We start from the raw sequence: 15,733 nt of genomic DNA, 5'->3' as shown, positions 1-15,733 counted from the left end.
TAAAAAATTTGTATCAGTCCTCATTATAGACATCTTAGGCTCATCCACAAAATATCCCTTTCAAACAACCATATGTATCATCAATATATAAAAGATGCATATATTAAGGATCTTACACAGTATCCCCTTTCATTAGTATTCTAGAGACAACCTAAATCTCTTAGAAGGTAACCTACACTTTTACACTTATATAGGTGATTCCATTAAAAGTGTAGATATATTTGAACTACTTTAGCTAAATTGGCCTCCGAATCTCATTAAGAGTTTGGAACTCATCTTTATTTCACAAGTTTTCGAGCACTTACATTAGACTGAGCTATGAAGATACTCTCTATTTTCATATGAATTATGCTCATCCAGTTGCTCAATTGACCTGTTTTCCTATTGATCCAAAAATTAAGGCGACATCAGTCACATGTAATTTCTTTGATAGGTTTTAATTTCATTCCCTTAGATGTGCTTTGGATACATTTTTTTGTGAAAGACCTTTGGTACATTAATCTACCCAATTTTAGTATGATCTCTCATAAACAACAAAAAATTACTCTTTACTTGAGTAATAATTCACATAATTGTGTTTATGCTTCAGAGGTTTAGATTTTCACAAAATAATATTCATTGCTTTTATATATTTTCTTGATTTGTCACAAGCTTATGTATAATAAGTGGTTTTCATACTGGCCAAGCCTAGTGACATCAATTGTATTTGTAGGGTTGAGTGGGTTTAGATGTCAAAGAAACTTGAACATCTAGGTGTACTAGAGTAAAATTCATCTGCACGTCTATGTAACATTATTGATTTGTAATTTTCATCATTGTACTTTTAAGTACATCATTTCTCAGAATTTTAAGTTCTCAAGATTTTTGAGGGTATAATGCTCATTTCCTTGAATTACCGATTCATTGACTTATCTCATTTAGGATATGATTGATCTTGCTTCAACTCATATACTTTATTTGAAACCAACTTTTCTAATGTATAACACTAGGATGATGTCGTATAATAAAGATTATATTTTCTCTAAAGCTTTTCATTATGAATGCATTGTGATTCACTTACGTGTTAAAACATTTATATATTACTCACTACTAATATAGCATTTGGATGTATACAAATAATGATATTACTATCAACCAACATCCGATTAGTCGATGCTCCACGTGCCATGTGCTCTTGGTTGAATAACGTACAAAACTATGTTTTGTTAAGACATGCTCCCATGGCCGAACTTGCTTCCATGACTGGATTCAGATACAAACAAACGTGGTTTGTCTTCCTCATAGGCCACATCCAGCTGGTTCTAAGAACCTTTACGTCAAAAGAGTCATCCAAGAACAATTAAATCTCTTGGTTGCTTTTGCAAAATTTTCGGAGTCATAGACGTGACAAAGAGGAGAGCTCCACCCATTTTGGGGGAAGCAGATCAGGTCATGCTGAACATGAGCTTTTTTGCTCATGCCGACATCATGGCCATCCGATTTGCATTTTAAAAAGCTCAAAAGTCAACAAAACCACGTGGCATTCATCCAAAATGCAATCAGACGGCCACGATGTTGGCATGGGCAAAACCGCTCATGTTCAGCATGACCTGATCTGCTTCCCATTTTAGGAGTCATAGGCTTGGGTTCCATTTGATCTCCACCCATTTTCCTCTCTTCCTGGACCCATCAATCATTTGAACAATAGAGGTGCTACTGTGCTTGAAATATGAATATGAATTTCTCTCTGATTCAGAACCTGATCCTTCCCATACTATCAGTCAGATCTGTGTAATTTATAATAAAATTTGTTCATATTTAGAAAAAAATTCAGTCAGGTCCAGTTGGATCCTGGTTGAAATTAGGCAGACAGATATGGACCGGACTGGATGACAACCGATAGATTTTACTCTTTTCCGGCGGCCCCTCTGGCCCAGCATGACAGGGCCTCAGATGAAAGTCGGATCCAGGATTCAACCGAAATATCCGATCTCAATTTGGATCCGAACGTGACCCACTATTAAAAAACCAAATAAAGTATCTGGTCGAGCATGAACCTCCTATTTCAGTCCTTACATAAACCCGCTGCATTTTGAGAGAGAGAGAGAGAGAGAGAGAGAGAGAGAGAGACGATGCACTCCACAATTGCAACCCTTCTTGCCAAGATGGTTCCTCTTTGGAGAAGGTACTCTGTTTAGTTTTCAACCATTTCCTTTGTTTCACATATCTTGATTCACGTTTTATCACTTGCTCGTTGTCTCTATTGATTTGGGGTAGTTTGAAGCTTGTGGGGGTTCTGCTTCTGATTATTTATTCGTTGCCAGTTGCCACACTCCATGAATTGATATACCATGATGCCAAGTTCTTCAATCAATCATTATTTTCAGGTTGGTACTAAACCCTGTTGCGAATGGGATTCCACAACTTGTGAAGGTAGGTGAAACAATTCGTGAACTTTCTTCATGGTCATACATTTTTTGTGCTTTTAATTTTTAACTTACTATGGCTTGGAACTTTTGCTATTAGGATTCGTTGAACCTTCATTAGGCTGCAAACTCACTCCGCCTTTCAGTAGAGTTTCTTTGAGTTGCCAAGTACTTTCATTTTCAAATTAAAGAGTTTGGGAAAATCTACAAGTTGGGACTATGGACCCGAGTTTACTAGTCTTGGATGATTCTCTGAAACTATGTTTTAATGACGTGGGCCTGAAGGGGAAATGGTAACAAGTTAGCTGAAATGGCTGAAGATAATCAAAATCTATGATATATATTTTTTTTGGTTGCTTCCAATGAAGGATTTGAGTTTAAAGGAAGGAGAAAACTTTCAATTAAGTAGCTAAAGAAAATGTCTTCAACCAAAATTTACCTGCATTGTCTATATACTCTTGTCTCCATTTGAAAGAGACTCCCACCTTGTATTTGGACGCTTGAAAAGGGTGAAGGTACATACCAACTGGTAGCAGATAATATGGTTTGATAGTCACTATCTACTTCTTCCTTTCTGTTTGTTGCTAAATGATTTATTTTATAACTTAAAACTTCAAGTTTTTCATATACAGGCATCCCCTGATTTTAAATCTTTCAGATGTCTAAAAGAATTGTCTTCTAGCCGCTTGGGCTTTAACAGAAATTTCTGCAAGAACATGGTGGACTTTAGATTGGAAGATCTTGAGAATGACCATGGAGATGCCTCCCCAGTTGTTTGTAGCATTGACAATGGACCATCTGGAAGGGTCCACACCATCCTTCAAAAGTCAAGTCCTCATCTGATCGAGGATAAAGGATGTAAAGATGAAGCTGATCAGAGGAAAAGTGGTCTTAGATGGCAAGTATTGAGGCCTGGGATGATCCTGTTAAAGAAGTATCTTAGTCTCACTGAACAGGTTCGCTCCTTTCCACCTTTTCCATTTTTTCGTTTTTCTTGTTGCAAACATTCTTCCATGGGCCATCTCTATGGTTTTTCATCCTCTCTTATTCATTCACATATTTTTACTTTGATTTTGCATTGCTGTTTCATGTGTTAGACATTTATTGGGTTTATCATTTTGGTGCATGCACATGCACATAAACCCAGAGTATCCTTGTTGGTAGCTCTATTGAACAAAAAATTATGGTTCTTTGTTTCTTTTATCATTTTTGGTGGGGCTTAGACTTATGCTAGTGTAGTATAAGCTCCATCTACTATGCCTCTAAAAAGATTCTTTTTTCATGCCTCTCAAGAAAATAAAAAAGAAGCTTCTCTTAATATGACATAGGTGCGTTATTACCTGATTTCATGTTTTACCATGAATTTGTTAAAAATAAAATTGTATTCAAATACCCGATAAGGGTATTTTTGTCTTTTATCATATAGTACAATCCACTAGGGACTGAAATGTAATTTAGCATTGTAATAAATAAACTGCCCAACAGCCATATTATGACTGTTAGGCACAACCATCATATTTATGTCTGTTGGGCACAACAGTCAAAATGATCAATGATTGAAGAACACTTCCTTCACGAGATTCTCTTTCTTTCAAGAGCCTAGCTTTGATACCATGTAATGAAACAAGGTACAATGAAACAATAGTGAAACAAACACAATGCCAATAAAGGGCTTTAATAAACTCACTTAGGTTGGTCACTAATGGACCAAATACAATCTCAAAAGAAAAAAATATCAAAGCACATGGGAGGCAGTCCAGCTCTTTGGAATGGCAGTCCAACGTCTAGTTGGACTGTTGTGCCCAATAGTTATAATATGGCTGTTGAGCAGTTTATTTATTACAATGCTAAATTACATTTCAGTCCCTAGTGGACTGTACTATATGATAAAAGACAAAAATACCCTTATCGGGTATTTGAATACAATTTTATTTTTAACAGAATTGTGTTGAATTTTTTTGTTTTAATGATAATGCTTTTGTCTCATTACAACCTTATTACTTTCTGTTTACTGGTTGATTGTCATTTATAACTATTTTGAATCTTTGATACTAAAGGAACCAAATTGTTAAAATATAGTTTACTTGTTATTATATATATACTGTTAAAATGTATTCTAAATATATATATATATATATATATACATATATTATAATTTTTGTAATACCCTTTAAGGGTAAAACTGTTATTTCTACATTTTATGCATATTCTCCTTGGATTATGTTTGTACTTTTTCTTCTTTCTTTTTTTTTTTCCTTCTTTCTAGCCTTGGGGGCCCCACATATAGACATTGGGCCCCTCCAACGGTCACAATTGTGACTGTTGGAGGGGCTCCAACGTCTATATGGAGCCCCTCCAAGGTCTCAATTTGGGCATTATAAATAGGGGTCTTCCCCCTTTGTAATATTAAAGCTTTTTAGCAAAAGCTCTCTCATTTCTTCAATAAAGATTCATATTTTTTATGCCTTTGTGCATTTGTGCTCTCTTAAATGTATTATGCCTTTGTGCACATTTGTTCGAGTGTTCTTATTTGTGCACATTTGTTCAAGTGTTTTTCATTAAGAACTTAGTGTTCGTATGTATGTTGTCTCTTTGAAGACATTTTTACGTGGTATCAGAGCTTGGTCTCTAAGAAGAATAGCTTGTGTATCGTATCATCACGGTGGTCGCCTCAAAAGTTGTGCCTACACTCTTTTCTTGTGTTTTGGCGTGAAGAGCTTTTGCAATCCTCCTCTAGTGAAGACACGCTACAACAAGTAAGCATAAAGAAGACCCGTTGTAGTAAGTGCTCTATTTATTAAAGGCTTCTCTTGTCTCTCATAAAAAGCTTCTCAAATGGCTGAAAAAGACTCCCATTTTTCTCTTGGTTTCAAGCTTATTGGGTCAAACTATCATGTTTGGGCCAGTAATATTGGAGCTTACATCAAGGGTAAGAGACTTTCAGGTTACATCCAAGGTACAATTTCAGAACCCGAGCAAAAAATTACTATAGTTGAAAAAGGGAGAGATAAATGTTCTTGATGGAGAGGAGAGAGCAAAAACATTTAAAGAGTACAACAAAAAGCATGAAGAATGGGAGATGAAAAACTACAAGATTCTCTCATGGATTTTTTCTTCGGTTGAGACTAGAATTAATGCAAATATCTTGAAATTTAAGAAGGCGTCTCAAGTATGGGAATATCTTGAGAGGATGTATACCTCAAGGGATTTGTCCCACAAATATTATCTTTAAAAATGGGCTTTGACCCTTCAACAAGGAGAATTGACTATTAGAGAGTATTTCGTCGAACTATCTTCTATTTGGGATGAGCTTGCTATGTTTGAACCAAAATGGACTGGAGAAGCTATTGAGCTTTGACACAAGCAATTGAAAGATCAATTTTTTAATTTTTTGAACGGGCTTAGACACGAATTCGAACAAATATGATCTTCCCTTCTATCTTCTTTCACTTCTCCACCACTTGAAGATGTTCTTACCAAGCCAAGTGGAGAAGAAACTCATATGAGATTGAGCAAGATCAATCTAAGTGTTCTTGTGATGCTCTCAAACAAAGAAGAAAATGAAGGTACATATGCCATTTCTAGACTAGGGAATAACTTGAAAACATATAAACCCCCTCATTTTAAAAATAAAAATCAAGGAGAGACAGAAAATGGTGGCCAAAATGGAAGAAGAGATCATAGCAAAATTATATATCATTTTTGCAAAGAACGGGGACACATTAAACCGGTGTGTCCAAAATGGAAGAAGATGGTGGCTATGTCTACTACATTTCAACCACATATGAAAGAAGGTCCATCTACTTCTACTAATGAAGCTCTATCTTTAAGTCAAATCGTGGAAGCGCTTCAACCTCTTCTCAAATGAGCAATTTTCGGGGTCGCCATATCAACCTTCTCTCCTCCCGGTAAGACTTGTTGGCTTTTAGATTCGGGTGCCTCCCTTCATATGACTCCAAATATTTTTCTCTCTTTTCGAATATTCAAAAAATGTATCTCTATCTTTTGTTTCAACCGCGAATGAGACTTCTCTTGAAATCAAAGGAATTGAAAATTTTGAAAATCTTGAAAAACAAGGAGTTTTTATTCCTAAAATTAGATTTATACCAAAACTAAATTTAAATTTACTTTCGGTCTCTCAACTCTCGGACCATGGGTGTGATATAAAGTTTTCATCTAACAAATGTTGGATACAGGATCGCCGGTCCAGGGAGTTGATTGGGGAAGGCTCTAGGAAGGGAGATCTATACTACGTGGATTTTCTTCAAATACCAAAGAACTCTTTTTGTAATATTGCCCAACATAAAGATATAAATGTTTGGCACAAAAGACTTGGGCATCCCAATGTCATCAAGCTTTCTTATTTACATTTTGTTAAAGATCTTTGTAAAAATGATTTCACTTATAATGATTGTATTCTTGAAAAAATGAGAAGTTTGCCTTTTAAACAAAGATCTCTGTTTACAACCAAACCATTTGAACTTTTTCATTTGGATGTATAGGGACCGACACCCGTTATATCAAAAGGAGGGTTTGCATATGTTATTTTTGTTGATGATTACTCTAGATATTGTTGGATATACTTTCTTAAACATAAACATGAGGTTTTTACATCATTAAAAAATATCACATGATGATTAAAAATCAATTTAATGAAAACTTAAAGATTCTTAGAACCGACTCCGGAGTTGAATATCTCTCAAATGAGTTAAAAAATTATCTTGAAAATTACAAAATTGTTCATCAAAAGTCTTGTCCTAAAATACCTCAATAAAATGGTTTAGCCAAAAGAAAACATAGACATATTATTGAAACCACTAGAACCTTATTTCTCAAAACATTCCAAAAAGATTTTGGGCTGAGGCGGCCCTTGCATCCGTTTATCTTATAAATCGTTTTTTATCCAAAAATTTAAATAAATTTTTATCTTTTAAAATATTATATAAAAAAGAACCCGACTATAATAGATTGAGAATTTTTGGATGCAAATGTTTTGTTCTTACGGATAAAAATGACAAACTCTCACCAAAAGCCATTCTTTGTGCATTTCTTGGATATTCCGAAACTCAAAAAGGGTTTCGATGTTATGATATTAAGAATGACAAATTATATATGTCTAGAAATGTAACCTTCTTGGAAGACGTTAGTGGTTTTGAAAAATGTGAACCTTATGAAGAGAATGTAGAGTATTCCTTCTTGTTTGAATTATTGTCTAGAGATGATGATGTTTCTAGTGATGATGAATTCACATGTAATGATCTTAGTGATAATAATGTAGAAGAAAATAACAATTCTTCTCATCAATCTACCGATCATCATAATGAAGAAAGAGCTTCTAGTGATCCTATCACTTATACCCATAGAAATAAAAGCATTTTTAGAAGTGCAATTGAAAAATATAGTGAGCCTAGTGAATCTACTTCTTCACAGGAAATAAATCCTCGAAGAACTGAAAGGACTAGAAAAGTTTCTTCTAGGTTTATATCCTATGATTCATTTCCACCAAGATATAGAGCTTGTCTTAGCGCCATTCACTCGTACGTGAAACCTAAAATTTTTGAAGAAGCCAAGAAGAGTGTTGAATTGAGAGAAGCTATGAATAGTAAACTTAGAACTCTTAGGAAAGCTAAGACCTATGTCACATGGGTGCGGGTGCGGGTGCGGGGATTCAGCACTTCCAAAAAACCCGGGTGCGGGGGTGCGGCAGGGGCAAAAATGTAAAATATATATATATATATATATATATATATATATATATATATATATATATATATATATAAAGGGGGTTGGGGGTTCCCCGAGCCGGGTTTTTCTGCTGACAGACAGCTGCTGTCAACAGAATTTTTTTTTAAAAAAAATTCGCAGCCCTGACAGACAACTGCTGTCAGCAGAATTTTTTAAAAAAAAATTTCGCAGCCCTGACAGAGAGCTGCTGTCAGCAGAATTTTTTTTTAAAAAAATTTCGCAGCCCTGACAGACAGCTGCTGTCAGCAGCTGACAGACAACTGCTGTCAGTAGAAATTTTAAAAAAAAAAATTTCGCAGCCCATTTCATAGGGCAATTTTTTTTAAAAAAAAAAAATCCAAAAAAATGGACCTAAATGATCCTGGGTGCGGTCAACGCACCCAGGATCGGGTTGACCGCACCCGGTGCCGCAACACCCTGCTAGCCGAATCCCTGTGACATAGGCTAAGACATAGAAATTTCAAAATCTTCCTAGTGATAAGAAAACTATAGGGTGTAGATGAGTTTTTAAAGTCAAGATCAAGAGTGATGGATCTCTTGAAAGATACAAAGCACACATAGTTGCCAAAGGGTATAGTAAAAAACATGGAATAGACTATGATGAGACATTTGCCCCCATTGCGCGTATGGTTACAGTTAGATGTCTCATTACTATTGCTTTAATTAAAAAATGGAACATTTATCAAATGGATGTCAAAAATGCTTTTTTGAATGGTGATCTTAACGAAAAAGTGTATATAGATGCTCCTCCAAGTATGGAGATTCCTAAAGACAAAGTGGTTCGCCTACGAAAAACTCTTTATGGTTTGAAACAAGCTCCCAAGGCTTGGTATGATCAATTTACCAGCATAATGATAGAAAATGGTTTTGTCTCATGCTACTCTGACACTACTTTATTTGTCAAGAAATCTAAATTAGGTATTGTAATTTTGTTATTATATGTTGATGATATATTGATCACAAGTGATGATGCAGTAGGAATGAAGAACATCAAGTCTACTCTAACGAAAAAATTTGAAATGTCAGATTTAAGTTTTTTGACATATTTTCTGGGCATTGAAGTCGCCTATTATCATAGGGGTTATTTTTTGTCCCAAAGCTTGTGAGGTCATTGACAAGTTAGGTATCTCAGATGACAAAACTTGTGAAACTCTTGAAGTAGTAGGGACAAAGATGAAAATTGATGATGGGATTCCTTTAGAAATCCTACTCCTTACAAGCAACTGGTTGGTTCATTGATGTATCTTAGCATCACCAAACCTGATATCTCTCATGCAGTGCATGTTGTAAGCCAATTTCAACGTGCACCTAAATCAGTTCATATGAGTGCTGTTCTTCGGATTATCAGATATGTGAAAGAGTATATAAATAAGGAAGTATTTCTATCTTCATCTTCTGAGTTAAATTTAATTGCCGATACTGACTTTGATTGGGGAGGTGACCCAAATAACTATCACTCCATTACTGGTTTTTGTATTTTTTTAGGTAAATCTTTGGTTTCACGGAGATGTAAGAAACAACAGGTGTCCCTATCTTCTACGGAGGCTGAGTATCGAGCCATGACAACTACAACCATGAAAATTGTTTGGATTCGGCAGTTATTGGAAGATATGGGAGTTTGTGTTCAAGAGCCTACCAAGCTATGCTGTGACAACAAAAGTATAATATATATTGCAAAGAATCACATCTTTCATGAGCGCACGAAGCATATTGAGATAGACTGCCACTATGTTAGAGAAAAATATCTAAAGAATGTCATTGATCTACCTTATATGACATCGGAATACCAACTGGCGGACTTTTTCACTAAGGCGATCTGTTTCCTTAGATTCAATTTTTTTTAGCAAACTTTCGGTCATCATACAGTAAGTTTGAGGGAGGATGTTAAAATGTATTCTAAATATATATATATATATATATATATATATATATATTATAATTTTTGTAATACCCTTTAAGGGTAAAACTGTTATTTCTATATTTTATGCATATTCTCCTTGGAATATGTTTGTAATTTTTCTTCTTTTATTTTTTCTTCTTTCTTTTCTTTCTTTTTTCTTTTTTCTTTTTTTCCCTTCTTTCTAGCTTTGGGGGGCCCACATATACACGTTGGGCTCCAACGTCTATATGGAGCCCCTCCAAGGTCTCCATTTGGGCATTATAAATAGGGGTCTTCCTCCTTTGTAATATTAAAGCTTTTTAGCAAAAGCTCTCTCATTTCTTCAATAAAGAATCATATTTTTTATGCCTTTGTGCATTTGTGCTCTCTTGAATGTATTGTGCCTTCGTGCACATTTGTTCAAAGTGTTCTTATTGTGCCTTTGTGCATGTGTTTCTCATTAAGAACTTAGTGTTCTTATGTATGTTGTCTTTTTGAAGACATTTTTACGTGTGTATATATATATATATATAACTATATATATAGTTATATATATATTATATTATATAGAGAGGTGTTTTAGTCTTTCCATTCTTGTAATAGGGTCAATCTATTAGGGGTTGTTATGTAAATGTCCATTTTTGTTTTTCTTGTTTTTATGTTTTTCCTTTTTATCAAAAGTAACTGTTGGGCTTGGACCAGCCCATGTTTGTGCCTATTTAAAGGCACCTTCTCTCCTTGTAAAGTTAATGTTTGTCTAGGCATTTTGTGAATTAATACATTCATATTTTTTACCTTTGGCTCTTTTGTGAAGTGTTATTGTGTATCTCCTTTGTGAGATTGTACTTGGTTCATTAGCGATCACTTTGTGTTTGTGATTTCTTGTAGCCCTTAGCGGCCATGCATTGTAGTTTTGCTTATTTCATCTTAGGCTCTTGTAATTTGAATTTTTTTTTCTATTAAGCTTCTTTCTTGGTAGTAATCATCATCAAGTTCCTACAAGACTTATCTCCTTGATCGTGAACATGGGTGAAAGAGAGTTTTTCGTAATCTCCTTCAAGCTTAATGAAAATAACTATTTATTATGGTCAACCGCCATGAAAAACCACATCAAAGAGAAGAAGTTATGGGGTTTTGTTAGTGAGTCCATTTCCGAACCTCAATTGAAGCTCACAAGGAAAGGAGATCAAGTGAAAGCACTCTCCGGTGAAGAAAAGGAGCAAGCTTTGAAAGATTATCAAGATAAGTTAGAGGATTGGGAAGCAACAAATGCTCAAATCCTTTCATGGTTTATGAATACTATGAAACTCAAAATTGCGACCAATATTATCTAATTCAAGAAAGCATGTGACACATGGGTCTTCTTCAAGAATACATTCATTCAAAAACATATGACCTGCCAATATTTTCTCCAAGAAAAGGTATGTACTACCGAACAAGGAGATAAAAGTGTTAGAGACTACTATGATCTCTTATCTCTTATATGGAATGAACTAGCCATGATTGAACCCAAATGATAAGTATCGATAATAGACATGAGACAAAGACAACTTGAAAGAGAATCTTTTCTCTTTCTTATATGGCCTTAGACCAGAATTTGAACAAGTACGACTATCTCTTCTTCATAAAACTGCACCTCCTCCCATAAGTGAAGCTCTTGTCGAAGCGTGTCAAGCAGAGATAAGACTTGGCATGCATAAGTCAAACGAAGAGGTTCTTGCCGTTTCAAGGCTTGAGAACCATGTGAGGATATATAAACCTCCTCATTTTGAGAAAAGGAGATTTTGAGAAAAATATAATGGAGAGGAAGGAGAATTGTTTGTCATTTTGTAATGAATCAAGGCACATAAGACCGGAATGCCCTAAACTAAAAAAGAAGGTAGCCGCAATAAGTAAATAAGCTCCCAAACGAGAAGAGACATGCTTAACTTGCGGAGGCTATTCAACAATATCTAAAAGCTACCCCATCAACGTTCGGTGTTGCCTTGTCTACATCTTCTCCTCCAGGTAAGACTTCTTGGATTTGAATTTGGGAGCTTCATTTCTTACGACACCTAGTGAATCTCTACTTTTTGATTGCACTAATTCTTATTTTTCATGTGTATCCACTGCCGATGGTGCCTCTCTTAATGTTAGAAGTATAAAAAATATGAAAACCATTTCAAAAGATTCCAAAGAATTTTTTGTCCAAAAGTTAGTCATTCCAAAACTTAACCTTTTATCGGTTTCTTAAAATTTTGATTATGGGTGTAAGGTCTATAATGAAATACCAACCTTCAATAAGAACACAAATGTTGACAAGTGTCTATAAAAGACACATTAACCAAAACCCACAAAAGGGCACAAATAAGAAGGCACAAAGATAAAATGAATAATCTTTAATTAACTTCACATAAAATGCTTAAAAAACATTTATACAATTAGAGGGGGATGACCCCTATTTATACACATAGATGAGCTCTTGGAATAGAGCTAAGAGAAGCACAATAGAGTCATTGGAGCTAGTCCAACGACTCAGATGACTAGTTTAAGTCTAGTTCGAATGAAACTAGATACTAAAAAGAAAAATAAATAAAGAAAAAATATTATATATATATATAATATACATATATATTATGTGTATATACATTGGTATGTACTATTAATATATATATATATATACACTTTTTAACACTCTCCCTCAAACTTATGGTACAATGACATGTAAGAGGAAATAAAATTTAAGAGTGGCGAGAGGTTTGGTGAAGAAATCTGCTAATTGATATTCTGAGGTAACATAAAGTAGATAAATAGTCCCATGTAGATACTCCTCTCTGACGCAATGACAATCCATTTCAATATGTTTGGTGCGTTTATGAAATATCCGATTGCTGGCTATGTATATCACATTCTTGTTGTCACAGTACATGCGTGATACTTTTGTCACTTCAACTTCCATATCAACCATCAGTCTTCTCAGCCAGACTACCTCTATAGTTGTGGTTGCCATAGCTCAATATTCAGCTTCTATTAACGAAAGAGAGACCTTCTGCTGCTTCTTGCACTGCTTCAAAATTAAGGATTTTCCTAAGAAAACACAAAAATCAGTGGTTGACTGTTTGTTATTGGGATCACCTCTCCAATCAACATCAGTATAATCAATTAAATCTAATGAAGATAAAGCAAACAAGAAAAGGCCTCAAGAAAGAGAAGATTTAATGTATCTAATAATACACAAAACTGTTTTCAAGTGAATAGAAGTGGAAGCATGCTAAAATTGACTAGTTGTGCATACAACGTGTGCTATATCAGGTCAAGTGATTGAGATGTAGGAAAGTGCTCAAATCTGTAAGGAGCAAGATCTTCAAGAGGTTCTCTATCATCAATTCACATTTTGGTGTTATAACCTCAAGAATATCAACTCTCTTATCATCTGTGGTTCCAAACTTGAAAATAATATCAAAAGCAAATTTAGATTAAGATAATAGATACCTTCTAGGAGAATAAGCAACTTCAATTCCTAAAAAATATCCCAATGAATCCAGATCAGTCATTTCAAAATGATTTTTAAGAAGCTTTTTAATATTTTCAATTCCCTGTTTGTCTTCTCCGATAATGATCATGTCATCTATATAAAGAAGGAGAATAATAATACCTGTATTAGAAATCTTAACAAACAAAATAGTGTCAGTCAAACAAGATCTGAATCCAATATCGATCATAACATGACTAAATCTTTCATACCAAGCTTTTGGTGTCTGTTTAAGACCATAAAGAGCTTTATTTAAACGATGAACTTTACCCTTAGGAATACTTATACCAGGTGGTGCTTCCATATAGACTTTTTCAACTAAGTTTTCATTAAGAAAGACATTTTTGACATCCATTTGAAGTATAAGTTATTTTCTAATAGAAGCTAAGGCTACTACTAAAGTCCTAACTGTTGTCATCTTAGCAACTGGAGCAAAAGTTTCTTTCTAATCTTTGCCATACTCTTGAGAGTATCCAATGACAACTAATCTGGCTTTATATCTTTCAAGAGTTCCATCACTCTTGGTTTTAACCTTGTATACCCACCTGTATCCTATGTGTTTCTTTCCTTGTATAATGTTTTGAATAGTCCAAGTGTTAACTTTTTCTAAGGCTTCTAATTCTACTGTCATGGCTTCTACCCATTCAGAATATTCTTTGGTTTGAGCATAGGTTGAAGGTTCTATGTATGAGTGTATTAATGCAATGAATGCCCTATAGTTTTGGAAAAAAGATTCGTATGATACAAATTTAGCAGGAGGTTTAGAAATTCTAGATCACCTTCTGATTTGCGCTTCAGAATATTTTTCTAGGGCACATGGAAGATTGAGATCCTTATGCCTGGAGTATTATTGTAAATAATCGGTGTCTTTTTGGGTTTGCTCTTCATTAAATACATTCTCAAGGTTTTATTCTGAATCTAGCATATCTTGATCATCATTTGGGTTATATTCATAATCACAACTATCATACTTCGAAGTTAAATCTAATAGAAAGGAATACTCAGTTACTTCCTTAGCATTTTCAAAATAATTTTTTTTTCTAAAAAAGACATTTCTTGAAATATATAATTTTTTATTGAGGGTCAAAACATCTATTACCGTTTTTTATTATCTGTATAACCTAAAAAATCACAAGAGATAGCATGGGGAGTAAGTTTATCATTTCTGTTAGTGAAAACAAAATATTTGCATCCAAAAACTCTTAATCTGGAGTAATCAGGAGATAATTTAACAAGTTTTTCAATTGGAGTTATGTTTTTTAATGAGAAAGATGACATTCTGTTAATAAGATAGGTGGCAGTTAGGGCTGCTTCAGCCCAAAATTCTTTTGGAACTTGCTTTGCTATTAATAAGGTCCTCGCAGTTTCTATAATGTGTCTGTGTTTTCGTTCGACCAAACCATTTTTTTGTGGTGTGTAAGGACAAGATCTTTGGTGTGTGATGCCATGTAAATTGAGATAATCCTTAAATTATTTTGATAAAAATTCTCCCCCTAATCGGTACTTAAAATGAAAATATCATTTTGAAATTTGTTTTTGACTATTTTGTAAAATGTTTGAAAGTGTAAGAAAACTTTAGATTTATGTTTAAGAAAGTAAATCCAAGTATGCCTAGAAAAATCACATAATATGTATATTTATCTTTTGATATGACCAGTGCAGGACCCTAAACATCTCAATGTGTCAACTCAAGTGGCCTAGAGGAAACAAAAGGCATGTCATGAAATGGTAATCTCTTTATTTTACCAAGAATATAATCTTTACAAGTAAAATTTTTAGAACTACAAATTTTTTCTAATCTTGAAAAATATTGGATTTTGGATATACGAGGATAACCAAGTCTTTTGTGCCACAAATTTAAATCCAATTTTTGAACATTATAACAAAAAGTATCCTTGGGTAATTACAAAAAAATCATATAGTAGAGACCTCCTTTTCTATGGCCTTCCTCAATCAACTTCCCTGATTGGCGATCCTGTACCCAACAACCATCAGAAGAGGAGATATTACATTCATGATTTGATATTTGAGAAACAGATAAAAGATTTAAATTTAACTTGGGAATATGTCTAACTTTTGGAATAAAAAAGCTTTTGAAGTTTTGAAATTTTTTGAAATTACCTATTCCTTTTATTTCAAGAGATATACCATCGCCCGTGAAAACATTTGGTACACTTGAGTTATTATGACATT

At 34.2% G+C, this 15,733-nt stretch overlaps 1 protein-coding gene across 3 annotated transcripts in view; it reads left to right on the top strand.

Moving 5' to 3' along the window:
• Positions 1 to 2,041: 2,041 nt before the first annotated feature.
• LOC149849037 (DNA N(6)-methyladenine demethylase ALKBH1C-like) overlaps positions 2,042 to 15,733 on the top strand; it is a 35,810-nt gene continuing 22,118 nt past the window's right edge. The window contains exons 1-3 of one of the 3 annotated variants that reach the window (XM_089998472.1): positions 2,053 to 2,164; positions 2,304 to 2,366; positions 3,088 to 3,361. In XM_089998472.1, coding sequence (XP_089854598.1) covers positions 3,122 to 3,361 — 240 coding nt within the window. In that variant the 5' untranslated portion in view covers positions 2,053 to 2,164; positions 2,304 to 2,366; positions 3,088 to 3,121. Of the gene's footprint in view, positions 2,165 to 2,303; positions 3,362 to 15,733 lie in introns of all 3 variants that reach the window. The other 2 variants (XM_089998464.1, XM_089998458.1) reach the window with 2 other exon arrangements.

Source organism: Nuphar pumila, chromosome 1 (genome assembly GCF_984573655.1).
Source record: "Nuphar pumila chromosome 1, dmNupPumi1.hap1.1, whole genome shotgun sequence".
Taxonomy (NCBI): Eukaryota; Viridiplantae; Streptophyta; class Magnoliopsida; order Nymphaeales; family Nymphaeaceae; genus Nuphar; species Nuphar pumila.
Note: the sequence above shows the minus strand (reverse complement) of the source record. Positions and strands in the feature narration are given on the sequence as shown.